Source organism: Coloeus monedula, assembly GCF_965178545.1.
Source record: "Coloeus monedula genome assembly, chromosome: 13".
Lineage (NCBI taxonomy): Eukaryota > Metazoa > Chordata > Aves > Passeriformes > Corvidae > Coloeus > Coloeus monedula.
In genome coordinates this window covers 19,722,633-19,748,525 of record NC_138793.1, presented here as the reverse complement: position 1 = coordinate 19,748,525, position 25,893 = coordinate 19,722,633, and the positions used below count along the sequence as shown (strand labels likewise).

The 25,893-nt window shown below is 62.8% G+C and overlaps 1 protein-coding gene across 2 annotated transcripts; it reads left to right on the top strand.

Moving 5' to 3' along the window:
- On the top strand, positions 1-25,277 carry CBFA2T3 (CBFA2/RUNX1 partner transcriptional co-repressor 3). Of its 2 annotated transcripts, none has more exons than XM_082290310.1 (12): positions 1-114; positions 17,116-17,262; positions 18,758-18,835; positions 19,783-20,024; positions 20,380-20,469; positions 21,893-22,074; positions 22,180-22,436; positions 22,542-22,627; positions 22,853-23,051; positions 23,185-23,253; positions 23,423-23,613; positions 24,277-25,277. In XM_082290310.1, exons 2-12 carry the CDS (start codon positions 17,142-17,144, stop codon positions 24,550-24,552), a joined length of 1,791 nt encoding a protein of 596 aa, XP_082146436.1. In that variant the 5' UTR covers positions 1-114; positions 17,116-17,141; the 3' UTR covers positions 24,553-25,277. The 2 variants fall into 2 exon arrangements, with proteins under 2 accessions (XP_082146436.1, XP_082146435.1); XM_082290309.1 differs by lacking the exon at positions 1-114 and adding an exon at positions 9,878-9,963.
- Positions 25,278-25,893: the final 616 nt, after the last annotated feature.

The following is a 25,893-nucleotide window of genomic DNA, read 5'->3' as shown; positions in this document are numbered from 1 at the left end:
GGCACCAGCCCCGGCGGGGCTCACAGCACTGCGGTGCTGCCACCATCCCCTCGGGACCCCCCAGAGAGGACAGGGACCCCTCTTGGGCCAGGGCACCACGCAGGACCAGCCAAGGTGAGAGGCAGCGGCGGGAGGAAGGTGGCGGTGGCCGTGGCGTTGCTGTGTGCTGTGGCACGGGTCAGTCAGCCGGGTGTCCAATGCAGCCTTGGGCAGGCAGGTGCTCCCCGAGGGTGACACGCGGCTGGCATCAGTCAGTGCATCCCCTTGGGGACCAGCCAGTGGGAATGGAGGCTGGGACATGGCCAAGCCAGTGGCAAAGGCACCATGGGGCACCATGGGCTTGCTGTCACGGCGACCCATTCAGAGCCTGCTCTGCAATTAAACCTTTCCATAACGAGTAATCAGACCCGAGGATGTTTTATTTGCAGCATTTCAGTCCTCTGTTTGCTGGGTGGTTTTGCTCATTCCGGGATCAGCAGCTCACATCCAACCCCACGGGCTCTCCAGGTGCTGCTAATGGTTTGCAACATGGAGCATCCCCCATCCCTGCACTGGAGCATCCCCAGGCACCGAGGCCAAGGGGCCGTGGCAGCTCTGGGGGGCTCGGGGGCTCTGCTGGGCCTTGCCTGGTGCAGGCAGGAAAGCGGAGCTGGCTGAGTCACCGGTGTGAACAATGCTGGCCCCGTGCCCCGTTTCCCCTCACACCCCCACCCCGCTCCTCCGGCACGGGGCTCCGGCTGCAGCCCCCTGCCCACCCTGGCACCTGCCTGCGGGTCAGGGACACGGCTGGGACAGCACAAGGGCAGGGTTTGGGTGCACTGTGGGTGCTGCACCCGTTGTGCTGGTTCACCATGGGTGGGAACTACACTGGGGTCCCTGTCCCCAAAATGGGCACATGCCAGGCACGGGCACGCAGCGATAAGGCACCGGGATAAGGTGGCACGGCCGCGGGGCTCGGCGGGCACCGCGCTCCGGAAGGCTGCAGCCAGCGAGCCGTGCAGATTGCTGCGGGCTGGCCGGGCAGCCCGTTAGGCTTTTGGCAGGAGAAATGTTTATTTTGTTGGCCAAATATCTCTGCAAACTTCCTGATTTCCTTGCGGCCAGCGAGGCAGCGATAGGGCTGGCGAGGCCGTTGCCGGCCGCGCTCTCTGGCCTCGGCACCGAGAGCTGTTATCTCCGAGGCACAGCGGGCAGGGAAGAGGTGGAGAAAGGGAAATGAAATACAACAGAGGTGGCACATTTTTTGCTCTTGATAACAAGCCCTGCTTTTAGCCTGGGAACTTGGAAACGATGCAGGTGGCCAGAGACAGCCACAGCGTCCTCCGCTGCCGTGGCGCATCTGGACCTCGTAACGAATCCCAGACCTCACCCAGCACAGGGCCGTGGCTCCCCATGGCATGGCCTGGCACAGCACAGACTGGCACCGGCCTCCACACGGCCAGAGCCCCAGGCTGGGGGATTTTGGTGCTGGGAAGGTTCTGAAAGCAGCCCCAGGACTTGGGTGTCCATCCAAGCTGCTGCCGGAGTGAAGGCAGGCTCACACCGCCTCCCGCTAGCTCCCATTGATTTTTGTAGGGATGCGAGGTGTTGGAAGCACAGTGCCTGCTAATTAAATTCCCATCGTTACTAAAGAGCCCTGTGCAGCCTGTGGGGTGGGGAGGGCCAGGAAGGAGCTGCTCCCTGAGGTTAGGGTGGGAGAAGGGGAATGTGAAACTGTTGTGAACCCAAGGGCAGCTCAGGGGATTCTGTTCAGCATCTCCCGGTGAATTCCTGCTCGCCAAGGATGAGGCTGGCAGGACTTGCCACTGGCTGCTGCTCCCGTGGAGGTGCCAGCAGCATCTTCTTGCACAACAAAACACCAGCTCCTGGAGTCAGGGCAGCACGTGGTCATCTCTGCTTTGTAATCAAAACACTTCCTAGGCTCTCCATGGCAGAAAAGCTGGAAACTTGGCCCTCAGCAGCCCCCAAACCTTGAAGCACCCAGAGGAACGGTGCTGTATCCAAAAGTCTCCCATTTTTAAAGGCAAGCCGGTGATTTTCCGGAGCCGGCGGCGCAGGGCGAGCTGGATGATAAGCAGTAGGGGGTGGTTTCCCTTTGAATGCCACGAAGCAGGAACGAATCTGTCAGCAAGGAAAACAGGATTTTAATTTTTTTTTTCTTTTAATGGAAGATGCACATTTTTATTTTCAATGTGGAAGTGGTGGGAAAGCCGCAAAGCCACTGGATCTGCTTCAACAGCCAGCGGGGCTGCTCCTTCCAGCCCAGTGGCTACAGCGTGGGTGAGCCCCAGTCTGGGGACCCCCAGGAGTGGTCACGGAGGGAAGCCAGGCACAAACGAACCCCCTTCCTTGGGAAAGGCTGGCGCACGGCGCTTCCTGCCCAGCAGATGTCCCCGGGCGGATGCAGCTGCGGCGGGCGATAGCCGGCGGGCAGGCGAGCGTCTTCCCCGGCCGCTGGCTCCCCACCAGCCCCTTATCTCCCTACTGCATTCCCCGATGGATTAACGTGCAGGAAAATCCAGCGCCAGGGCTCCCGCTGCAAGCAAAGTGCCGAGGGAAGAGCCCCGGGGGCTGCAGCCTGGCTCCCGGTGCTCGCTCCGGGATGGATTTAGGGACTGAGATTTGGGCCACCACATCCGTGCTGGCAGCCGGGGCAGGGCGATGGGACCATCCGTGGCCACAGCGACCCCTCCCAGCCCTGCAGGGATGCTCCAAGCAAAGGGGGACTGGGGACCCCACAGCCGTGTGGGGCTTTGCATCCCTGCAGCTCGTGAGCAGCCGCCACACGTTGTCCCCAGGCTCTGCTTGTAGGGCACTGCCGGCACTGCCGCAGCTGGCGAGGACTCAGAGACGTACCCAGGGACGCTCTGCTCCCCCAGAGGGAACGGATAGAGACCGAGAGACCCAGACGGACAGACAGAGTGGCTGGGGGTGCCACAGGAAACCTGTGGCACGCCAGGGCTGAGCGCCGGCACGGCTCGGTGCCTTCGCCTGCAGACATCGTCCTGTGAGAGCTGGCGGGGGCAGGAGAGGCACGGCCCAGGGTGCCCGCGGAGGGACAGGGGCTGAGTCACCGGCCTGGCGGGGGCCAAGGTGTGATAAACCAGCACCGTGGGCTTCTTAAAAATGCCTGAGGCTTGCGAAGAGGGAATGCAGCCGGAATAGCAATCAGCTCGTCCCGGCACCCTGGGAAGCACCAGGGCTGAGCCGGGAGAAGGGGACAGTGCATTGCCGTGGGGGGCACGGGGAGGGCAGTGGGTCACCACTGATGGCTGGGCACTCCCAAGGTGTCAAAAGGGTCCCCAACACCGCGGTGGCTGCAAAGGCAAGAGGGGGCATCCAAGGGTGCCTTCGTGGCACCGTGAGCCCAGCTCCCACCGTGTTGCCCCTGCCCACGTGCCCGGCCCCGATAGCAGGCAGGGGTCATGTGCAGGGGCAGATATGGGGCCTGGATGGCACATGGTGGTGACCATTTCCTGTGAGGTTCTGGTGCCAGTTGCCTTCATCTGCCCTCAGCGAGCACTTTATCTCCTGGCACGCACCAAGCCGAGGCCTCAGTGCTCCCCTTCTCCCCCAGGCTGTGCCTTGGGGTGTCCCTTCCCCTGGGGCAGGTCCTTGGCACTCTCCAAACTACTCCATGCAGCCTCTTCATGTGCACACCCAGCAGGGATGGAGGACATCACCCAGCACCGCGAGCACAAGTGATGGCTGACGGTGACACCCTCCCGTGGGGTGGGCAGGCAGGGATGGGCACCGGGCAGGATGCACGGCGCTGGGAGGTGCCACCTCCCCAAAACAAAGGGATCACGGATCACCACAACGTGTGTGGCTCATCCCCGCACCGGGCTCACCACGCCATCAATCACTTGGCGTGACCGACACTGAGCCACGACAGGAGTTTCCACCCTCTCCCACGGGTGGGAACGCACTGGGGCCCCATCCTGCCCCGGCTCCAGATTTGCCGGGGGAAGGATTGCCAGGCCCGGGTTGGGATGGATCCAGCCGGCTATCGGGCTCTGGCAGGAGCTTATCTCCGGGCCAGCCGTTAATTTCCCACCGCAGCGCAGCGGGGCCACCACCGGCTCTGCCGGAGCGGGGCTGGTCCCATGGCCTGCGCCCAGGCACCCAGGGAGCTGAGGGGTGGGGGGATGTTTCCCCGTAGGGAAGCCAGACCCCCCCTTTATCCCATCCATGGGACCCAGGCCTGTGGTGGATGGGTGGCCACGGAGCACACGGCAGTCCCGGGCTGGGCAGGGAGCGGGTTTGGGGCAGGAAAGGGTTAAGGCGGGGAAGTTTGCTCACTCTCAGCAATGATTTAAACCAGACAGAAAGGTTCTGTCATCCATCACGCTAACAGCCAGATCATTGTGTTTTAAAGTGTCTGTAATTGCAGCAATACAGAGACCGGGAGAAAGATAAAGGCTGGGAAGATGCAAATGCCGAGGGGAAGCACCAGCCCCTTGCACCCGGCGGGGAGAGACCCGGGGACAGCCCTGGGAACAGCCGGGGGCGGCCCAGGCGTCCTCCTGCCTAGTGATGGCACGGGGTGGGTGATGGGGCGTCTTTGGTGTGGTGGGAACACCCACAAAACAGCACTGGAGTACAAACCCAGTGACAGGGAGGGGCAGAGAAGGGTCTGAGTGGGTGCTGGACTCCAAATATTGTCTAAAAATTACATTTATCTTCCTCATTATCCCTGGATTAGCACAAAGTGGCTCTTCTTTCCCCATCTCCTTCGGGATCCAGGGGATCCCAGGGACACGGTACAAAGGAGGGTGAGAAGTCGCCCGAAGCGTGCGAGGAGGTGGCCACGGCCACGACCACGGCCACGGGTGGCCGGGCTTTGTCCCAGCATCCCAGGCCACGTGCAAAGCCACCAGCAGGGAATTATTAACATTCAGCCGAACCCCGCCGAATAAAGCGAGCTAACACAAATGTTTATTTTCACAGTAGTGAATTATGACTTCAATAGACCAAAATTACAGGCTGCGTGCGTGGAATGGGAACGCAGCAGCCCCTGCCACCCAAACGCCGCCGGGGGGATGCGGTGGCTCTGCCCCCCCTGCTGTCCCGTGGGGTGACAGTGCCGCCTGCCCATCCTGACGGTGCGTGAGCAGCTCCTGGGGCAAGAGGTGCCAGGGCAGGGGGTGTTTGATGGTGTCCTTCACCTGCACCCCAAATTAACCAGGAGCCGAAGAGGTGGCGACTGTTCCCGGCAGGTCCCTGTGATGTGTTTGTGGCAGGGGGCTGGCAGGTCAGTGGGGATGGGTTTGGTCACTGCTGGGCTCATGGCACGGCACCAGCTGGGCACTCATGGCACCAGCTGGGCACTCACGGGAGGGTTTTGTGAGGTTTGCACTTGGGTGTGTGACATAGGTGGCTTGGCTGAGAGCATGGTCAGCCCTGTGGGCAGGTCCCTGCTCTCCCAGTGAGTGGCCAGATCCTGAAAGAGCCCTGTCCTGGCAGCCCAGAACTCTGGGAACAGTTTTGGGCTGCCTCGCTGATGCTGGGGGTCTGCGGCACCTCGACCTGCGGGGTCTGTGCTGGGAACCACGTGTCCAAATGCAAGTCCAAGTGCACGTGTCCCGAAGCACATGTGGTGCTGGCATCTGCATGTGCCAGCCAGTGCCACCCCGATGGAGCTGGGGTGTGGTGAGGTGGCCGTGCAGCTGTGCAGGGGTGGATTTCCCTCCCATGCTCCTGTGCCAGTGGGGCCGTGGCACCTGCACGAGGCTCCTGGGGAAAGGACCCTGTGGGAATGAGGGCAGCAGGACCTTGGAGAACCACAGGCCCTCTGGGAGCCCTCTGGGAGCCCTCTGGGAGCCCTCTGGGAGCCCTCTGGGAGCCCTCTGGGAGCAAGGGATGGAAAACTGGAGCTGGAGGCTGGGATGGCTGTGAGAGGCTGGAGGGGCTGGGTCGGGATTCTGCAGCACCTCCTGCTGTGACCCCATCAGTGGGGGGAGCTTGGCTGTGCAGTGACCATGCCGTGGTCATTTGGTGACCGTGTGGTGGCTCCATAGTGGCCGTGTGATGGCCATTTACTGGCCATAGAATGGTCAGTTAGTGGCCTTGTGATGATCATTTACTACCTATAGAAAGGTCATTCAGTGGCCATGTGATTGGCATTTACTGGCCATGCAGTGGTCATGCAGAGGCCATACGATGGTCATTTACTGGCCACACAATAGTCATACAGTGGCCATCCAATGGTCACACCGAAGCCACGTCATGTTCATTTACTGAGTGCCATGCAACTGGCACTCAGTAGCCATGCAAAAGTCATGTACTGGCCACAGAATGGCCATTTACTGGCCATGCAATGGTCACACAGAGGCCATGCAGCAGCTGTGCAGTGGCCATGCCAGGGCCGTGCAGTGCCCTCACGGTGCCCACACAGTGTCCATGCCTCAGCCATGCCAGGGCCACGCTCTGGCTGTCCAGTGGCCACGCAGCTGTTCCGTGCCCCCCAACCCTCATTGTGCAACAGCCGAGCCGGGTGACCCCGCCTGGCAGAGCTGCCACGCTCCCAACCCCTGGGAAGCGGGCAAGGATGAGTAATACAGCCGGCACAGGGCAGTGGCAGAGGGAAGCAGCTGCCAGGCACAGTAATTACACACAGAGGCAGGGCCGGGCCTGCAGGGAAATTCACAGGGAAATTGGCGGGGATTGTGTTCCCGCTGCACGGGCAAGCAGCAGCGCTGTAACAGGGCTTGGGGAGGGAAAATTTGAATGCTGTCCCCCAGCTGGCACGGGGCACACGGGAAGGGTGTGCCAGGCAGCCAGGTGTGCACCGCTGCCCAGCACCACTGTCGGGGAGGGTCCCACCGGCATTCCCAGCACGCAGCTGCCCTTGGAGTCCCACCGAGGCCCAGCAGGGTGGGAGGCACTCCAAGGCCAGGCTGGGATGGGCATGTGGGACGTTGAGGGCTGTGCCTGTGGTCTTGTGGCTGCTCCAGTGCAACCCCAGCCCTTGGGCCCCTGGAGAGGGAAGCTGAGCACAGCTCCATCCCCCTGCAGCCCCCCTAGCCCCCTGCAGACACCCCCACCCTGCTCCAACCCCTCAACTCTTCCCATGGCCCCAGACAAGTCCTGGCCCATTCCCTTGCAGTCCCCCTACCTCCCCCAAAAAACCTCCCAGCTCCTTGCAGCTCCCCAAAACACGTTACCACCCCCCCATGCAGCCCCCCACTCTCAGCTTTGCAACCCTCAATCTTTCACACCCCCAACTCTGAAGGTTTTGCAAACCCCAGTCCCTGCAGCCCCCAAGTCCCGCACACTGCCCTGCATGGTCTTCCAGTCCCCATAGCATCAGCAGGTCCCATGCACCCCCTAAAGCCCTGGGGAGCCCCGTGTCCCCGTGCAGACCGCCGGTGTCACGCAGTCCCCGTGTCCCACTCAGTCCCCCGGTGCCGTGCAGCCCCTCGGTGCCGTGCAGACTCCCTTGTGCCGCACAGCCCCGTATCCCCGTCCATGCCACCCCGTTCCCCTCGCGATGCCGCCCATTCCCATTCCCGTTCCCATTCCCGTTCCCATTCCCATTCCCCGTCCCCGTCCATCCCATCCCGGGGGTCCCGCTCCGGTGGCGGCGGCGGCGGCGGCGGGGCGCCCCCTGGCGGGCGCGGCGCGGCCCGGTCTAAGGCAGCGGCGCGGGCGGGCCCCGCTCACTCCGGGCCGGGCGGGCGGCGCGGCGGCAGCGGCGGCGCGGCGGGGGCCCGGCCGGGCACGGAGCGCGGCCGCGGGCGCCCCACGGCCGCGGCGCGGCGCCGGGAGGATGCGCCGCCGGGCAGCGCGCAGGGGGTGAAGCGGCCCCGCGGATTTACCGCGGCTTCTCCGCCTTCCCCCGCTTCTCCGGTGCCCCCCCTGCGGGGGGAGGGGAAGCGCCCCGACCCCCGGAGCTGGCGGCGAGCGGCGGCCCCGGGCGCGGCGAGCGGCGGCGGGCAGGTGCCGGGGGCAGCCGCCGCCGCGGGGCCGCGCTCCGCCAGAGCCGGCCTTAAGCGGGCCGGGGCCGCCGCCACCGGGGGCCGCTGCCGGCTCTGCCCCCTCCTGCCGGCCCCGCTGGCCCCTGCCTTGGGACTTACCTCACGTCTCCGCCACACCTCAGGACGGTAAGTGCCGTCCGCCAGCGGGGACGGGGACGGGGAGGCTGCCGGTGCTCGCGGAGGCTCCCGTGAAAGCGGAGCTTGGAATGCTCCCGGTGTTCGGGGGATGCTCCCGGTGCATAGGGGAATCGGAGGCTCCCGGTGCCCAGGGAGGCTCGCAGGGAAGAGGGGCTGTGGGGTACTGCTGGTGTTCGGAGGATGCTCCCGGTGCGTCGGGGAGTCGGAGGCTCCCGGTGCCCGGGAAGGCTCCCTTGGAAAAGGGGCCGGGAACGCTCGGGGGATGCTCCCGGCGCGAAGGAGTCGGGGAGGCTCCCGGTGCCCGGGGGACGCTCCTGTTGTGCAGGAGTCCGAGATGCTCTCGGTACCCGGGGGAAGCTCCCGGTGTCGGAGAAGCTGCCGGTGCGCAGGGCAGTGAGAGGCTCCCGGTGCCCGGGGGACGCTCCCGGTGCCCGGAGGATGCTCCCGCTGTCGGGGCAGCTGCCGGTGCGCAGGGGACGGGGATGCTCCGAGTGCCCGAGCCAGTGCGGTGCCTGCAGCAGCGGAGCGGAGCGGGGCGAGCGGGGGCACAGCCGGGGCGAGCGGGCGCAGGGCTCGGAGCGGCTCCGCGGCGGAGGCAGCGCGGAGCGGGATCGCCGCGCCCGTGGGCCCCGCTCCCACGCACCGCGCTGCCGCGGCGGCGGCGGAGGGGTGCAGACCCCTCTTCCCTGCACTCCCGGGGCTCTTCCTGCTCTCCGTCCTCGTCCCCGGTCGCCGTTTCCCCAGCGCCAGGGCGGCGTGGGGCGGCACAGCGTCCCCGGGAACCCACGCGAGTTTGTGCCCACCCCCCAGCAGACCCCCCCCGGTTGCGGCTCCCGACTCCTGCCCAGCCGCCCGACTCTTTGTCATCCCTGCATCCCTCCTGTCTGCCCGCCAAGCAGCCAGCTCCGCATCCCGCTCCGGCTGCTGTGGAATGGAGCTGGAGCCGCGTTTGGTGGCGAGGAGGAGCTGACCCACTTGGGAGAGTTTGCGGGAGGAATCCCAGGGCTGCCGTGGGAAGTTCCAGCCACCTTCGTTCTGTGTTTATGTGCGAGGACACGGGTCCGTGGCGGGGACACGGGGCTGTGGTGGGAACACTCGCAGAGTCCTCGCGTGTGCCAGGGGATGTTTGTTTGGACGTGGATTTGGGAAGGAAGGCTGGCTCGGGAGCTTCCAGCGCTGCCGTTCATCACCGCCTGCTCTTGCTTTCCCTTTGGATTACGTTAAGCTGGGCAGCCCGGCTTTGCCAAGGGAATGCTGCCGGCGCAGCGATGGAGCGAGGCTGGCCCCACGCTCCTCCGTGGCTCCTCCACGACACTGAGCCGGAGCAAATCAGCTCTTCCCGTCATTCCCTCGCCGCTGGATGGTGCCTTCGGATACCGCAGAGTGTTTCTCTAGTTAAACACACCTTTTCTTGGAATTCTTTTTTTTCCCTCTATTAGCCAAGAAAAACTTTGCAACTTTCCTTCGCTGTCGGAGAGGAGCCACTGCCGCTGCTGGGTTTCATTTTGTTTTTTTAATTCGAGGTCACGTGTGCGTTGACAGTGTCTTTGATTCCAAGCGATGGTCTCGTCTCCAGCTTAGGAAGAGCTTTTGAGCTCTTCCCTCTGTTGTTTTCTCTCTGTTCAGGAACAAAGAGATTTTTCTGCCTTTAATTAAAAGGAATATTAATTCCCTGCTCCTTTGTCGAGCGACTTGAAGACACTCTGCGAACATCCGCCTGCTCGGCGCCACGGTGGGGTGAGCTCTGCTGTGGTACAGGGCATGGAGAAATGGGGGAACCATCCCGAAATCCCACAGCAAACACGGAGCAGCAGCCGGGGAGGATGCTGACAGCCACGGTCCTCGGGTGAGGAGCCCCATGGAGCTGAGCTGCCGCCTGGGGTGGGCTCTTGGATCCCCGGAGGTTTGTGAGGCAGGTCCCTGTGCTGAGTTTCCACACAGGGAGAAATTCCGTGGCTGGGGAGGTGAGTGGAGGTGAAACTTGGCTGTGCCAAGGGGGTTTTCCCTGCCGGCTGCCTCCCACGCTGGCAGGTAAGGTTTTACCCAGGAACAGATAGGTGTTGGATGTGTTTTGTTTGGAAAACCTGAGTGCAGGTGTTGGTTTGTAGGGGGAAAAGCCAGGACATGGCGGGGGAGAGGCTGTTCCCCCGTGGCTCTGGGTGCTGGCATGGGGTGCGTGCCAGGTTTGGGCAGTGGGGAGGCCTCGTGTGGGTGCAGGATTTGCCTCTTACATCGGGAACTTCCAGGCTGCAGGATGGAAAAATATTCTGGTGCTCAGCCCCACTTCAGGGGTGGGCTGCTGCGGGCAGGAGTGGGCTCTGGCAGGTCCCACGGGGAACCTGGGGCTGGCACATCTCTGCCAAAGTCCCTTCCTGGAATTCTGCTTCTGAGCCATGGATATTTGCATGCAGGATCCCCAGGCAGGATCCAGGCGTTGTGGCTGGGCCATGGAAATGGGGTCTCGTGGACAGGGGGTCTCGGCTCCGCTCGCTGTCAGCAGTCGCCGTAAATCCCTGGTGAGGTCTGGGGGCACTTTGGCTCTGCCCGTGGTCGTGCACGGTCCCCTGTCCCACAGCCACCTCGGGAAGGTGTCTGGGTGCTGTGGGACCCCCGGGGAGGAGAGGCACCCCATAAATATCTGTTATTATGTCTCTTAGCGGGAGTCAGTGGACTGGCAGCGAGTCAACCAGGAAGTGCAGGGCTGCCAGGGAGTGCTGGCAGTGGGGCAGGAGCTGGCTCCCTGCTAGGGGGACACACAAATCCCCCCACACCAGCACTGATCCTCTCCAGCCCCCGGCCAGACCAGCACGGGCACAGTGAGCACAAGGTTTGGGGCAGATCAGGGCCAGGTGCCACGAACGGGGCTGGGAGGGACCAGGGACAGCCCCTGGGTTAAACTGGGCTTAATCACTGCTGCTGGGGCTGGGGGGATGTGGTCGGTGCTGCAGCCTGACCCGTGCTTTCCAAGCTGGATCTCACGTGGGAGATGGATTTAGCTGCCCATCAGGATGGGGACGATGGGAGTCCCCGAGCTGGGATCAATCCTCACCAGCCAGAGGCAAGAACGGGCTGGTGGCACAGAGGACACCCCCCTGCCCGGCTGGCCCGGCCTTAGTGCTGTTGCCCTCTTTGGGGCTGTTTTTAGATTTCCTGAAGCTGTTTTCTGCCGTCCCTCCCGCTGTGCTCAGGCTCCCCAGGGGGAACCCCACCTTGACAAACCCACAGCTTTCCTTTGGAAGATGCTGACCAGTGGTTCCAGAAAACATCCAAGGGATTTCCTGTTTATTTTGCAAAATTCTCATTAATATTTTTTTCCTGTGTTCTTTGATTCAATTTCACATGGGCAAAATCGCCTTGAAATGGAGCCCGTGGTTCAAAAATAGACAAAGAGTCGGTGAGGCGGCAGCCTGGAGGCTGTGGGAGAGCGCGGCCGGATCCGGCACCCCCTCGGAGCCGGTACCAGGCTGGCGCCTGCGGGGCAGGATCTGGCACGGGGTCCCTGGGGAGCCGGCGGCGCCTCGGCGTTCCCACGCTGCAGGGAGCTCTCCGGGAGCTCCCCGCCGGAGCTGGGGTTTGCAGGGGGAGGTTTCCCTTCTCCAGCCCCTCTCTGCCTCCAGGATGCCGCGAATCCCCCGCGTGTGCCGTTTGTCCCTGCTCCGGCCGCCAAGGCCACCTTTGGGCAGGAGCATCCCCGTGCACATGGCTGCGGACATCCCCGACCGGGGCGCTGGGCTGGTTTTGGGGTGCCCCTTTGGCACCCATTGCTTTGGGGGATGGTGCAGAGAGTGGTGCAGCCCAGGCGCGGGTGTTTCCTGGGTGGGGGCAGCTCCGGCAGGGTCAGCCGCAGCCCTGCTCCTCTCCAGGTGTTCCGGGCTGCCCGCGGCACTGTTTACTCCTGGTGTTTAGCCAGGATATTTAATTTCCAGGAGTGTAAGGCAGCTGGGGAGCAGCAGGGTGTGCGCGCCCACCTCCCCGTGCCACCCCGGTGGGACGAACCCGACAGTGGCAGCGGGCACGACCCTGCGGCGGCGTTTGCAGCAGGTACTGTGCCCTGGCTGGGTGCTGCTGGCCCGTAGGTCAGGGGGCCCCCCCAAAGTGACCCTGTGCATGGGGGACCCCTCCTCCCAGCCCGTCCCCCCGCCAGCAGCCACGTCGCCGCCAGCCGCTGTTGACTCACAGGCTCCGCCGCCGAGTCCCGGGGCTGAGCCCGAGATGCTTTTACAGGCAGGGCTGAAATGCACAAAATGTTCGACTTGTAAAATATGTAGCGTGAGAAAATAGCCTTTTCTGCTCTCCTCCTCCTCCTGCCGCCGCTCCCCTGCCCCATCTGCTCGCTTGGAAAGCTTCCCGCAGCCGGGGGGGCCGGCGGCGCCCGGGGTCCCTCGCCAGGGATGGCACCCACCCCGCGCAGCCGTGCCCGCGCCGAGGGGCCACCCCTCCGTGCCAGGAGGGCAGCGCGGGCACCTCGAGGATGCGCTCGGTCCATGCGGATGTTGCCTCCTCGCTCCCCTCGCCATCCCAAAGTTTCTCTCGCGTGGACGCGTTTAGAGAGCGAGCGCAGGGCTGGCACCGGGAGTGCCAGCGGGGCTGTGCCGCCCGGCGCGGGGGATGACGCAGGCGGAGCTGGGGCATCCCATGGCGCTTGGGGTTTCCAAAACCTCTCCAGAGGGTCCCGGGAAATCCCCCTGCGAGGCGCCCCGGCAGCCCCGGGAGGGAACCGCCACGCCGGAGCTGGCCACGAGCCACGGTTTTCACCTTAATCCATCATTATCTGGGCACATTTCGGATCCTTGCCAAGAGCAAGGTGGGAAGGGGGGGTGTAAGCATGCTTTCCCTATTCCCCTGCCATCCTTTTTGCTGCCTGTGTGTAATTAACAGAGTAATTAAAAACAGGATGAGTTAATTGGTATTCATTTATGTGGCAGATGTTTTTAATTGAGATACGAAACAATTTACCTGTTTACATAAACAATAGCAAATGAAGGCTTGTAAAACAGAGAGGGCGCCTTTTTTTTTTTTGGCTTTTTTGTTGTTGTTTCGAGGAAAAATCAAACCCATCCCCCACCCCCGGCCACACCAGCTCGGGGCGAGCGGGAGCTGCTGGCACTGCCTTGGTGGCACCGAGCCAGCTGGTTTGGGTCCCTGGGTGGATGGTTTTGGCTTGAAAAGTGGGATTTTGGGGGCTTGGGGTGCATGGAGAGCCTGGCTGCGGGTGCAGATGTCTCGTGTGGAGCTGTGCTGTCACTGCCACGCTGCGGGAGGTGGGAGGGGACTGGGGGGGCTTGGGGCCTGCTGGGAGTTGGTGCCCGTGGAGCATCTGCCCAGCAGCGCTGGCATTCCGGGGATGTGGGTGCCGGCAGTGTGCTCAGAAAGCAAAGCCCATCGGGATGTACCTGAGCACGGTGCCATCTGCTTTACTGGAACTGTGCTGGTGGGAGGTGTCCCAGCTGGGCCAGGGGCACGGGACCTGTCTCAGGATGCCCGCGGGGAAGGTGGGGATGACCTGCAGGGGCTCCCCAGGACTGGAGCCGGCTGAACCTGGGTTCCTTTACAAATTGTGCAGAGAGTTTAATTAATTGGATTCACTTTTAAAGGGCTTTGTTAGTGCAGATGAGTGCCGGGTGTGGATTGCTCCCTACTAGGCTGGCTCCCCAAAATGAGCATCCAGGACACCCTGGTGGTGGGTGGGCAGCATCCCTCCAGCATCATCATGGAATCATGGAATGGTTTGGGTTGAGAGGGACCTTAAAACTCATCCAGTTCCACTGCTATGGGCGGGGACACCTTCCACTGTCCCAGGCTGCTCCAAGCCCCAATGTCCAACCTGGCCTTGGGCACTGCCAGGGATCCAGGGGCAGCCACAGCTTCTCTGGGCACCCTGTGCCAGGGCCTCCCCACACTCCCAGGGAAGAAATCCTTCCCAATATCCCACCTAAACCCACCTTCAGCATCCCACAGCCGCTCTCCTTACTCCTGCTCCAAGTGCAACTGGGAATGAGCCACTTCCAAGCTGCCCGCTGTCAGCTTTTCCCGATGTCACCACGGCCCCAGGGAGGAGATGAGGATGGGTGCGGGGGAGGAGGGAGCTGATCTCAGGGAAGGGATGAGGATGGGTGCGGGGGAGGAGGGAGCTGCCGGTGCCGTGAGGTCCCACCAGCTCTGCCGGGCTGCTGCACTGTCTGGCGCTGCTGCCCGGCCTCAGGCACTGCACGCTTCCAAACCTGCTCCAGCTGGGACAGCTCCGACCCTGCCATCTTATCGGGGAGTTGTTGTTGGCCCCGCTGGCTGCGGCAGCTGAGGAGCAGGAATGCTTCCCTGCCTTTGTTTCGGAGGCAGCCTGGCTCGGGGAGACGTCGCCTCCAGCATCTGGATTTCATTTGTGGCCCTTTGGAGAGCATGAAGGATGCTGGGCGCTGAATTCCCCTTAACCCCTTCCTCGCCCGGGGAGCTCTGCCTGCAGGGAGCCGCAGCTTTCCAGTGGCCACATCCAGGGGCAGCTCCCTGCCTGCTCCATCCCCATTCCTGGGGAACGCAGAGCGGAGCAGCCAGCCCGTGTGCTCCGCACTCATCGGGCTCGTCCCGGAGCTGGCACATCCCACTTGCTGCCCGGGGAGGAGGCACAACCCCGGGCTTGTGGTGGCTGGACGGGCTCCCTGGGGCTGTGGGAAACGGCAAATGCCAGGCTGGGATGGCTGCCAGCCCCATCCCTCCGGCACTGGTGCTGTCCCTCCGGCTCCAGGCTGCAGGATGCCGTGTGCCCACTGGAATGCGTGGCTGTGTGATGGTGTCACCCCAGCAGGGACCCTGCCCGGGGGTTAAACCCTGCGGTGTGACAAATGGGGGGCTCGGGGTCACACAGGGGTGTGCGGGGGTCCGGCATCCGCCGGCCCCGGGAGGCAGGGTGGGGAACAGCCGCTCCCGCCAGCCCAGGAGAAAATACTAATCCTTTTATTTTTATATTATTACTTATTCATCTGGGCTGCACAGACCTAATGGAAACCAGATGGAGGAAAACAGACACGGCCCCGAGCGGCTGGGACAAATTACCCCAAAGAGAGAAAAAAATGGAGGGAAAAATAATTCCAGTGGAGTTGGAGTTGTGCTGGGGAATCGCTGTTTGGAGGTGCTGAGAGGAGGCTGCACTTTGCCCCCCCAAAACGCCTCATGGAGTTCATCCCATCCTGCAAAGGACCTGGGTTGGTGGCACAGCCGTGGTTGGGTCCTCTGGGCCTTCCAAGCTCTTTATCCCATTGGGTTTGGGATCATTCCTCTGCCTGCCCAGCTATGTTTGGGTTGCAAACACCTTGGGGAAAATTTAAAACTTGGAGGAAAAAAAGGAAAACTCAAGAAAAACCAGAACCACGCCCCATTTCCCCAAGTGCTTGCTCAGCTTCACAGAAACTTTCCTGCTGATGGGAAGCTGTGGAAAAGCCATGTCAATGCCAGGATGAACGTACCCATGTTCTCCCCCTGGTGTGGGCATGGGTAGGGAGTCAGGGCAGTGAGGGGGACCAGAGCTGGGATGGGGATGCAGGCAGGGACCATTCCAGGGATGCAGGCAAGGATGGTGCCAGGGATGAAGGCAAGGATCATGTGGGATCAAGGTGCTGCAGCTGTGACCCCTCAGAGGGGCACACTCTGTGCATACTCATGGCTCAGCCTCTGCCCTTGGAGGTGGATCCTGCTCCGCTGAGTGATGGGGGAAGCCTGGAAGGCTGGACAAGCTTTGCCCAGAGATGGACATTTCCACAGAAAGGAAAATAAAAGGTGTTTTTCAAAACAAACCGTTTATTCTGGCAGACCCTGTAAGGAAACTGAGGTTTTGGGGGGAGAGAAGCTGCATGCTCTTGGGATTTCTCCTGCAAGGAATGGGAAACTGGAGCAAGCACATCCAGGCATCTGCAGGATCCCAGTGTGTCACGGATAGGGGTGGATATCCATGGTGCTGGAGCCACCCTGAAGGATGCTGTGGGTGACCAGCCGAGATTTTGCCTCTTACACCATCTCCTGGTGCTCTGCACGCCGCCGGCTGCAGCATCTCTGTGGGGATGAGGCCCTGGTCTTATTTAGCCCGGCCAATGTGCTCCGGCCGGGTTCAATTAATCTCCCCACAGTTGCCCTGGATTAAGGGTGAATATTGGATTAGTGTTTATCAGCTGAGCAGGGGGGGACCGTGCTGGGGCGCAGGGGGGACCCCACGGCCGGGGGTGGCCGTGGCGGCCGCTTCCATCTTTGGCCGGAGCCGGCGGCGGCGCGGGCACGGTGACAGATCCCCGCAGCTGCCAGCACTTGTGGCCACCCATCACCACCAGCGTGGCAGCCGCGGGGCCCAGAGCCTGCACCGGGGCCGTGCTCCGGCCGGAGGGGATGGTGCTGGCACGCTCCCCCCGGGAATGCACTGCCAGGCGTTATTTGGGGTTGGGAGTGCAGGGAGGTGGGAGGGAGGCGGCGATGCCCAGTGGGGTGATGGCGATGGCCGGGAGCTCCGTGCTCCCTGGGTTGTAGGATCTGGCCTTGCAGGGCCTCTCAGGGCTGGGGGGGACAGTTACTGGTGGACACGTGGGTCCTGCCATTGCCACCAAACACTGGCTGCAGTGATCCCACGATCCCTGCCTGGGGCTGTGCCAGCCCTGGGTGATGCTGCCGGGGATGGTGAGGGCAGCGGGAATTCCCAGGATGTGTCAGGAGTGATGTGACACAGCAGAGGTGGCACTGCAGGGGCAGAGCGGTGCCCACACCCGGTCCCTGCACTCTGTGTCCCTGCACAGGGCACTGTCCCCACTGCTGTGCAGGTGAACAGCAGGTCCATCACCCTCCCCACCACCCTGTGGCACACAGGACACCAGGCACCGTCCCCGTTGCCTGAGCTCTGCCATCCTACAGTGGCAGCGGAGATGCCCAGGCCAGCCCGAAGTCCCCAAGCGTCCCCTCTGTTTGCCAGGGAATCACAGCCCTGCCTGGCACACCCTGGTCACCACCCCGTGCCCTCTTCCCGCAGATAACGCGGAGACTCCGGCTGCCACCATGCCTGACTCTCCGGCCGACGTGAAGACGCAGGCCCGGTCCACGCCGCCCAGCATGCCCCCGCCGCCGCCGGCCGTCACGCAGGGAGCCACGCGCCACCCCTCCTTCACGCCAAGCACCAGTGAGTACCGCACTGCCAGCCTGGGGCTGCCAGCCTGGGGCTGCCCAGCTCCCCTCGCCTCCACCTCACACGCGGCACCCGGGGCCAGCAGCGTCCGTAGAGCCCAGCGCGGTGCTGGCTGGGACGTGGGGTGACGTTGCCTGTCCTCGGGCTGGATGAGCTCCCTGGGTGCACATTCCCAAGGCATGGCTCGTGCATGTTCCCGCGGGGAGCGCCGTGACACTGGCCATGGCCAGCATTGCCCTGTGAGGTCCCTGGGGACAGGGACACCCTGCTCTCCTGCCACCCAGTCACCAGTGCTGGCACAGAGGAGCAGCTGACTGGAGGATGGTGAGGGTTGGGGGAGTTCCTGTGGATCGGAGATGGCCCCGTGGTGGGTCCCAGGCGTGTGGGGACACATCTGTCCCTCTGCCTGTGGCACCCAGTGGTGGCAGGGCACTGTCATGGCCAGCCACAGTGGCTGGGACCTCCTTGCCCTGCCCAGGCTGTGGCGTGGTGGCATCAGGGGACTCCAGGTGGGAGTCTCGGTCTCTGTAGTTGAACTGGGGACAGCCCAAGGTGGTGGCTGCACCGGAGGCACGTGGGCTCACTGCACACCTGCAGGGTTTGCGCCAGGGGTCGGTCACTGTGCCGCTGTCACCGTCCTGGCACATGGATGGACAGGGTACATGCAGGGTGGGATCCAGAAGAGCAGGGGACAAGGCTGGCCCCCTGACAGGAGTGGCAGTGGCCATTGTCAGTGGCTGTTCCAGCTCCACCGGGACATGTCCCGGGCACATGTGTGTGCAAGGGTTTTGCTTGTGGCTGTTTCCTGCTTAGAAAAACCCCAGTGAGGAAGAAGAAACCCTAAACCAACCCCTGAGATGCAGCCCCTGACACCTGCAGCCCCCCAGCAGCGCTCCTGGACAGGCTCTCTAGAAATCAGCTTGTGCTTGGCTGTGCTTGGAGGGCGTTTGGGTTTCAATCCCAGCGCTGTGGCTGACGTGGCAGCCCAGGTTTGGCTGGGTCTGGGATGCAGGACCAGGGGTGCAGGCAGCCTCTGCACCATGGCTCAGCACAGAGAGGGATTCGGGACACAGGGCCAGGGGTGCAGGCAGCCTCTGTGCCATGGCTTGGCACAGAGCAGGATGCAGGACACAGGGCTGGGGGTGCAGGCAGCCTTTCTGCCACAGCTCAGCATGGAGCAGGGTTTGAGACACAAGGCTGGCGCCTTGGAGCAGCTTGGCATGGAACACCACAGCGTTTTGGTTGTTCCTGGCCTCGGGGGACCTTGTTCAGTCCCTAAAATGTGGGGACTTTATCAGACAGCCGAGCATCCACGCCCTGAACCCTCCCTGTGGCTGCGGTGGGACACAGGGGCCCGGGTCCCCGGTGTGTCCGGCGGCTTTGCCCGTGGCACGCGTGCCCACGGTGAGGAGCGCCCCGTGCAGGGCCCCCCGGGCCGAGAGCTGCCCCCTCTGCTCTCTCATCATAGCGTGTTTTATTTTGCTTGCAGATCGAGACGCTGGCCCTCCGACGTTTCTGCCTCGCGGCCGTTTTCATGGTTGCTTGAAATGGTCGATGGTCTGTCTTTGTAAGTAAAGTGAAACACCCGCTCTCATGAGAGACCCGAGCGCAGCCGCAGCCCCCCGGGGGTGCTCCCCGTCGCCAGCCCCTCGCCCTGCCCCAGCGGGTCACAGGGATGCGACCCCCAACCCCATCCCGGCGCAGGGACATGTGTGGTGTCCAACTTAGGAACGCACCTGTCGCGGGAATAAAAGCAGTTGTGGCCGCCGGGTTATTTTCGGCACCTCTTCAGCGGGCGGCGGGCGCTGCCTGGCCGGAGAGCGAGCGGGAGCCCCCCAGAGCAGGCAGGGCTGGCAGGGCAGCACAGCACCCCCAGGTCAGTGTGATGCCAGCGGGGACAGGCGCGTGCGTGCCGGGGGCCGCAGGGCAATGCGCGGTCAGGACGTGGGTGACGCGTGTTGTCACCCGCACCGGCGGGACGTGGGTGACGCGTGTTGTCACCCGTGCTGGCCGGGGAAAGGTCTCTGTGCTCACAGGGAGCTGGTGCAGGAGAGAGGGGTCTGCCATGCTGATGGTTGGCACCCCAAAATATCCCTCCTGGGTCTGCCGGTGTGGGGTGTTCAGGCAGCTCCTGTCCTTCCTGACTGGGCACTGGGGACAGAGGTGGCAATGTGCCGCAAGCCAGGCTGGGCTCTGTGGGAAATGGCTCCTGGATTCTCTCTGGGAGTGCTGAGCAGCTCCCAGAGGGCCAGGATGGAGCCCTTGGCTTGGCTGCCTTGGCTGTTGAGGAGCTGGATCAAGCCCTTGCTGTGCTGGGAGATGCTCTGCATCCCCTCCTTCCCCACAGCACCGGGAGCACTCCAGGATGCGGCCCCAGGGACGCAGCAGCATCGTGAAGCCTTCCAGGGGGTGCCAGCCCCGTGTTACCCAGCAGAACACTCTGCCATCCCAGCCTTGTCCCCACCGTGCCAGGGCACAGCCACCAGCTCTGACCCCCTTTCCCTGTCTCCCCAGTGATGAACGGGAGCAGCCACTCACCGACCGCCATCAATGGGGCTCCGTCCACCCCCAACGGGTTCAGCAACGGGCCGGCCACCTCCTCCAGCGCCTCCCTGTCCACCCACCAGCTCCCTCCGGCCTGCGGCGCCCGCCAGCTGTCCAAGCTCAAGCGCTTCCTCACCACCCTGCAGCAGTTCGGGAACGACATCTCCCCCGAGATCGGGGAGCGGGTGCGCACCCTCGTCCTGGGGCTCGTGGTACGTCCGCCGGCCGCGGGGTCAGCCACGGGATCGCCCACATCTGAGGATCCTGGGTTTTCTGTTGGGGATGGAGATGCTGCTAAAAGGGAAAGAGGGGCCTAGATTGACCTAAATCCTGGAGAAAAGGGGTTTGTTTTCCCAGCATCTCCTGGGATCTGCACAGCCGGTGCAGGGTTGGGTCCTGGCTGCTGGCATTGCCAGTGAAGCTTTGAGCATGGTTTTCCCTTGAGTGTGGTTTTCCTGTGAGCGTGGCAGAGCTGGCAGAGGAGCAGGAATGGGAGAGGACCAGCCAAGTGTCCCCCAGGGGTGCGGGGGTTGTGCCAGGGGTGCTGAGCCCAGGCTGTCCCCACAGAACTCCACCCTCACCATCGAGGAGTTTCACGCCAAGCTCCAAGAGGCCACCAACTTCCCGCTGCGACCTTTCGTCATCCCCTTCCTCAAGGTGGGTGCCCCAGCCTGGGCATGGCGGGATTCGTGGCAGCATTTCAGCAAAGGGGATTTGGGGGTGGCTTTGGGGCTGGCAGCCGCCTGTGGGTCTGCCCGTGTCCCCCCAGGCACACGTGTGCCCCCACACGTGTGGAGCCGCACAGGGCCGGGCTGGTTGCAATAAAGCAAGGGGTCGGCCCAGCTGGTTGCCATTTGCAATTCATTAAAAATTCCCTCTTTTTTTTTTTATTTGCCTTTTAATTTCGTGCTGACTCTGCAGTGTCACCCCACTCCGGAGAGATTCACCCGGTGCTGGCATGCCTGGCAGCACCAGCACTGCCAGCAGATGTTCGAGCCCAGTGTCCCCTGTCCCTCATTAGCAAAGAAATAATTTAAAAGTGCAAAAATAGCCCCTTTTCCACCTCTGCATCCCAGGCCTCCCAGAGCAGGGGTCCATGAGTGGAGGTCTGTGCTCACCTCAGGAATCTGCTGGAGTGGTTTGCTCCAGGCTGAGCTGGAGGGGGATGGCAGAGCCCCCTCCCCTCCTGCCCAGTTCGCAGGGTTTTTGGGATCCATGGGAGCAGGGAAAGGTGAAGCCCCAGGCCCTGGCAGGCACTGGTGGCCCTGTGGCTCCAGGCAGGCTGGGATCCATCCCCGCTGTCCGAGTGCCAAGAGCGCGGCGGCCGCCCTGGCACCGCGCTCCCAGCTGTTCCCACCACCCGTTCCAGATGTTTCTCATTATCCTAACTGCAACCAGCCGGGCTCGGCGTGCTTCCCAGACTGGGGACTTGCTGTTTTTGTGGGATTGCTCTCCCCCGGCCGGGGAAGGGAAGGGGAGGGAGGGTCCGGCCTTGCTCACCGCAACTGCAGCTCCAGCTCGGGCGCTAACGTGTCCCACAGATGGGATTTGGCTGCGGCTCAGCTGCCTCAGGCGAAATCCAGGGCTGGCAGCCAGAGCGCCGGGCAAAAGGGGGTTCTGCTGCTTAATTCCTGCTGCTCCTGGGGCTGCAGCACCGTGGGGGGGGACACGGTGGGTGAGTAGGAGGGGAGTTCCCAGCTGATCCTCACAGTCGTGGGTGCCACACGGGCTGGGGGTCCCAGAGGTGCAGTCCCCAGGGAGCAGTCGTGGGGACAAGGGTGACCGAGATGGCCGACCTGGCTCAGGGGATGGTGCTCTGCAGCCCCTGCCAGGATGCAGGAGAGCTCTGTTGAAGCTGTGTCTGAACCCTGTGGGATGCCACATGTGTGGCCCCCAAAAGCCCAGCTGGCCCCTGGGTATGCTGCTGACATCCCAAGGCTGTCCCCTGGGGAAGGGGAGCAGGACCCCAAAGGGAAGGCAGCTGCCTGCCTCGCACCCCCTGCCTGTGGCGAGCTGGGGGCACAGCCGGGCTGCTCCGGGGGGGCTGCGGGGCCGTGGACTGGACTGTGACCCCCCACAGGCCAACCTGCCGCTGCTGCAGCGGGAGCTGCTGCACTGCGCCCGCATGGCCAAGCAGACCCCGGCCCAGTACCTGGCCCAGCACGAGCAGCTGCTGCTGGACGCCAACGCCTCCTCTCCCATCGACTCCTCCGAGCTGCTCCTGGAGGTGGGCGAGAGCGGCAAGAGGAGGACGCCAGACAGGTGCCAGCCGGGAAGGGGCGTGTGGGCTTTTTCAGGGACACATCCCTGAAAAGGGGAGGTTGTTCCCAGGGGCCCAGTGGGGACCATCTCCTCTCCTCCGGCCAGGACCAAAGAGAACGGTTTGGACCGAGACCCCCTGCACCCCGAGCACCTCAGCAAGCGGCCGTGCACCATGAGCCCGGCGCAGCGCTACAGCCCCAGCAACGGGCTGAGCCACCCCCCGAACGGGCTGGGGCACCCCCCCGCCGGCCCACCCCTGCCCCAGCACTACCGCCTGGAGGACATGGCCATGGCACACCACTACCGGGACACCTACCGGCACCCCGACCCCCGGGAGCTCCGCGAGCGCCAGCGGCCCGCCGGTGAGCCCTGCTGTCCCCACGCACAGGGGGGAACGGGGCTGGGGCCCCCCTGAAGGGAGAGGGGTCCTGCAGGGGGGCTGACCCCGCTCCGCTCTTGCCTTGCAGCCGTGCACGGGACGCGGCAGGAAGAGGTGATCGACCACCGGCTCACGGACCGGGAGTGGGCGGAGGAGTGGAAACACCTCAACAACGTACGTGTAGCGTCCCTGCCCCGTCCTGTGTGCATCCCACCCTCCATCCCCCCCGTGTTCCTCACGGGGCTTTTCTCCCGAGCATCCTCTGCTCCGCAGCCAGCGCAGCACCCTGGAGCTGGCACAGCCTGGCACAACTCGAATCCCCCTGCCCAGTGCCAGGCACCGCAGCCCCCCGGCTGCTTGCGGCAGAGCCCCCTCCCCATCCCTGCTGTTGCCCCGCAGCTGCTGAACTGCATCATGGACATGGTGGAGAAGACGCGGCGGTCGCTGACGGTGCTGCGGCGGTGCCAGGAGGCCGATCGCGAGGAGCTCAACCACTGGATCCGGCGCTACAGCGACGCCGAGGACATGAAGAAAGGCAGCCCCCCCTCCGCGCGCCCCCACAACTCCTCCTCCGCCGCCGCCGAGGCTCCCCAGTTAGGTACTGAGCCCCGGGGCGGGGGCTGCGCCCCTCTCCAGGGTGCCCGCGCCATTCTCCCGGGGGTCCGGCGCTGCCGGTGGGTGCGTTCCAAGGGGACGGCGTCTCCTAAGGGCGTCCCCTCTCTACTTCGCAGACGCTCACCGGGATTTTGTGCCACGGCCGCTCTCTGGGTACATGCCTGAGGAGATCTGGAGGAAGGCTGGTGAGTGTGGGGTGGGCAGCCCCCGCAGAGCGCTGAGCCGGCTGGGGCTCTGCCCCAGCTGCCCTCATTGGGATGTCTGTGGTGCTGGAGGAATTTGGGGTGGTTTTGAGGGAAGGGGGGATGCTGGGGCGCTGGCACACCCCGGCCATGCTCGGCTGCTGCCTTCCAGAAGAAGCCGTGAACGAGGTGAAGCGCCAGGCCATGTCCGAGCTGCAGAAGGCTGTGTCGGATGCCGAGCGGAAAGCCCACGAGCTGATCACGACAGAGCGCGCCAAGATGGAGCGGGCCCTGGCCGAGGCCAAGCGCCAGGCGTCCGAGGATGCTCTCACTGTCATCAACCAGCAGGAGGACTCGAGCGAGGTGGGGACCCTGGGGGGACGGGCTGGTGGCAGTGCTGATGTGTGGGACCTGCTCCTCTCGCAATCGAGGTTGCAGCATCTGCGTGTGAGGGTGGGAACAGGAGCCTGTGGCAGCGCCATGGGATGGGAGGAGAGGGGAATTCTTGCACTGAGGTGGAGATGTGGGGTGTAGCCAATGATGGGGTGCATGGTCCTGGATGGGGTGCATGGATAGGGATGCACGGTCCTTCATGGAGGTGCATGAAGGGGGATGCATGGTCCTGGATGTGGGAGGATATCCAAGATGGGGGAGCACAGTCTGGGATGGAGTGAAGGATCCAGGATGAAGTGTGTGGTCCATGATGAGGTGGATAGTCCTGGATGTGGACGCAGTCTAGGATATCTGCATGGTCTGGGATGTTGTGCATGGTCCAGGGTAGGGTTATATGGTCTGGGATTAGGGGGACCCAGTTCAGGATAGGGGAGCACAGTCCAGAATGGGTGTGCCTGGTCCGGTATGGGGATACAGAGGATGGGATGGATGTGCACGCTCTGGGATGAGGTACATGGTCCAGGACAGGGGTGCATGGTCTGGGACGATGCAGTGCCCGGTCCTGGGTGAGGGTGCCCAGCCCGGCCTGGGGGTGCACGCTCCGGAGCTGAGGCTGTGCTCCCGTTCCCGCAGAGCTGCTGGAACTGCGGGCGGAAGGCGAGCGAGACGTGCAGCGGCTGCAACACCGCGCGCTACTGCGGCTCCTTCTGCCAGCACAAGGATTGGGAGAAGCACCACCACGTCTGCGGGCAGACTCTGCAGGGGCTGCCGGGCCCCGCCGCCCCTGGGCCGGGCCAGCCCGACAGCGTGCCCGCCATGGCCAGCAGCCCCAGCGAGGCGGGCTCGGTGGCCGCGTCCCGCGCCGGCACCCCGGCCACGCCGGCGCCGCTGGACAGCGCGTCCCGCTGAGCCGCCCTCGGACTGCGAGAGCCACGGACTGCACCCGGTGCAATTTCCTCAGCTACCTGACTCGTGTGACCTCCGAAACGACCTCTCTAGCTCTCACAACTAATCCTCACAGATCCTCAAACTGGGCTTTAAGTGGAGTTAAGGCAAATACCGGTCTCTGTTCTCTCTTCAGTCTTTGTTTTGGCTTTTTTCGGTTGGTTTTCTATCGGTTGGGGGATTGTGGTTTGGGATTTTTTGGGTTTTTTGGTTGGTTTTTTTTCCTTTTTTGCTCTCTGGATGAGGGATTTGGCTCCAGCCTCACCACGTAGTGCTGTGGGGAGAGACCAGCCTGATCCCATCCCACATCAGCGCTGCCAAGAGGCTCACCTGGAGGAGGAAAGAACCTTCTTTTCTTCGTCTCTCTCTTCCTGTTTTTTTTTTTTTCTTCTTTTTACCTTTTTTTTTTTTTGTAAAAAAAATAAAGAAAATAAAAAAGAAAACGTCGGACTCTTTGGCTTTAAGTAAGAAATTGTAAAAAAGGAAAAAAAAAGAAAAAAAAAAAGAAAATCCAAAAACCAGACGACGCGTGACGGATGCTCACCTGTAACTACCTTGCTAGCTAGCCAAGAACAGACCAGACTCACCTCTGCTCCAAAGGAAATCCAAAACCAAGGAAGATCCAAACGTCTCTCCACTGCCAAAGTTCGTTTCGTTCTGTTGTCGCTTCCTTCCCCTCCCCACAAGGATGGATGGACGTGCCCCTGGGGCTTTAAAGAGTTTCTATTAAAATAAAGCAAAAAAAAAAAAAAAAAAAGGTGTTTTTTTACTAAAACCCCAACCCCCAAGGTGTGGGAGGGGGAGATGGGGCTGAGAACCGCAGCCGGAGCCAGCACGTCTCTACCTCTGCCCGCCACCACCCTGGAAAAGGAGAACAAAAAGGAGAATTAAAAAAAAAGAGAATAATAAAAAAAGAGAATTAAAAAAAAAAAAAAGAAAATTAAAAGACAGATCTTGGGTTTCTCCCTCCCTGAAGCCGTCGGGGGACCCCCCATCCCTTCACTGCCAGGCTGCTCCCACACCCCGCGCTGGATTTGTTTCACAAGGATTTTTAAGAGGAAAAGGAGAAGGAAAGGAAAAGGAATGCTGCCTCCTTCCTGGCCGAGGTGGCAGCCAAGGACGATGTGGATTATTTGGGATTCTTGCCTCGCCGGAGCGGCGCAGAGGACGGAAGTGCAATACGGAAAGTCCGGCGGCTCCGAGCGGAGGCAGCAGTGCTGTGCGCTAATGTGAATGTAAATAGTGTCTGCAGAGGTCCAAAAATGAATAATAATAATGATAGTGATGATGATAATAATAAGAGAC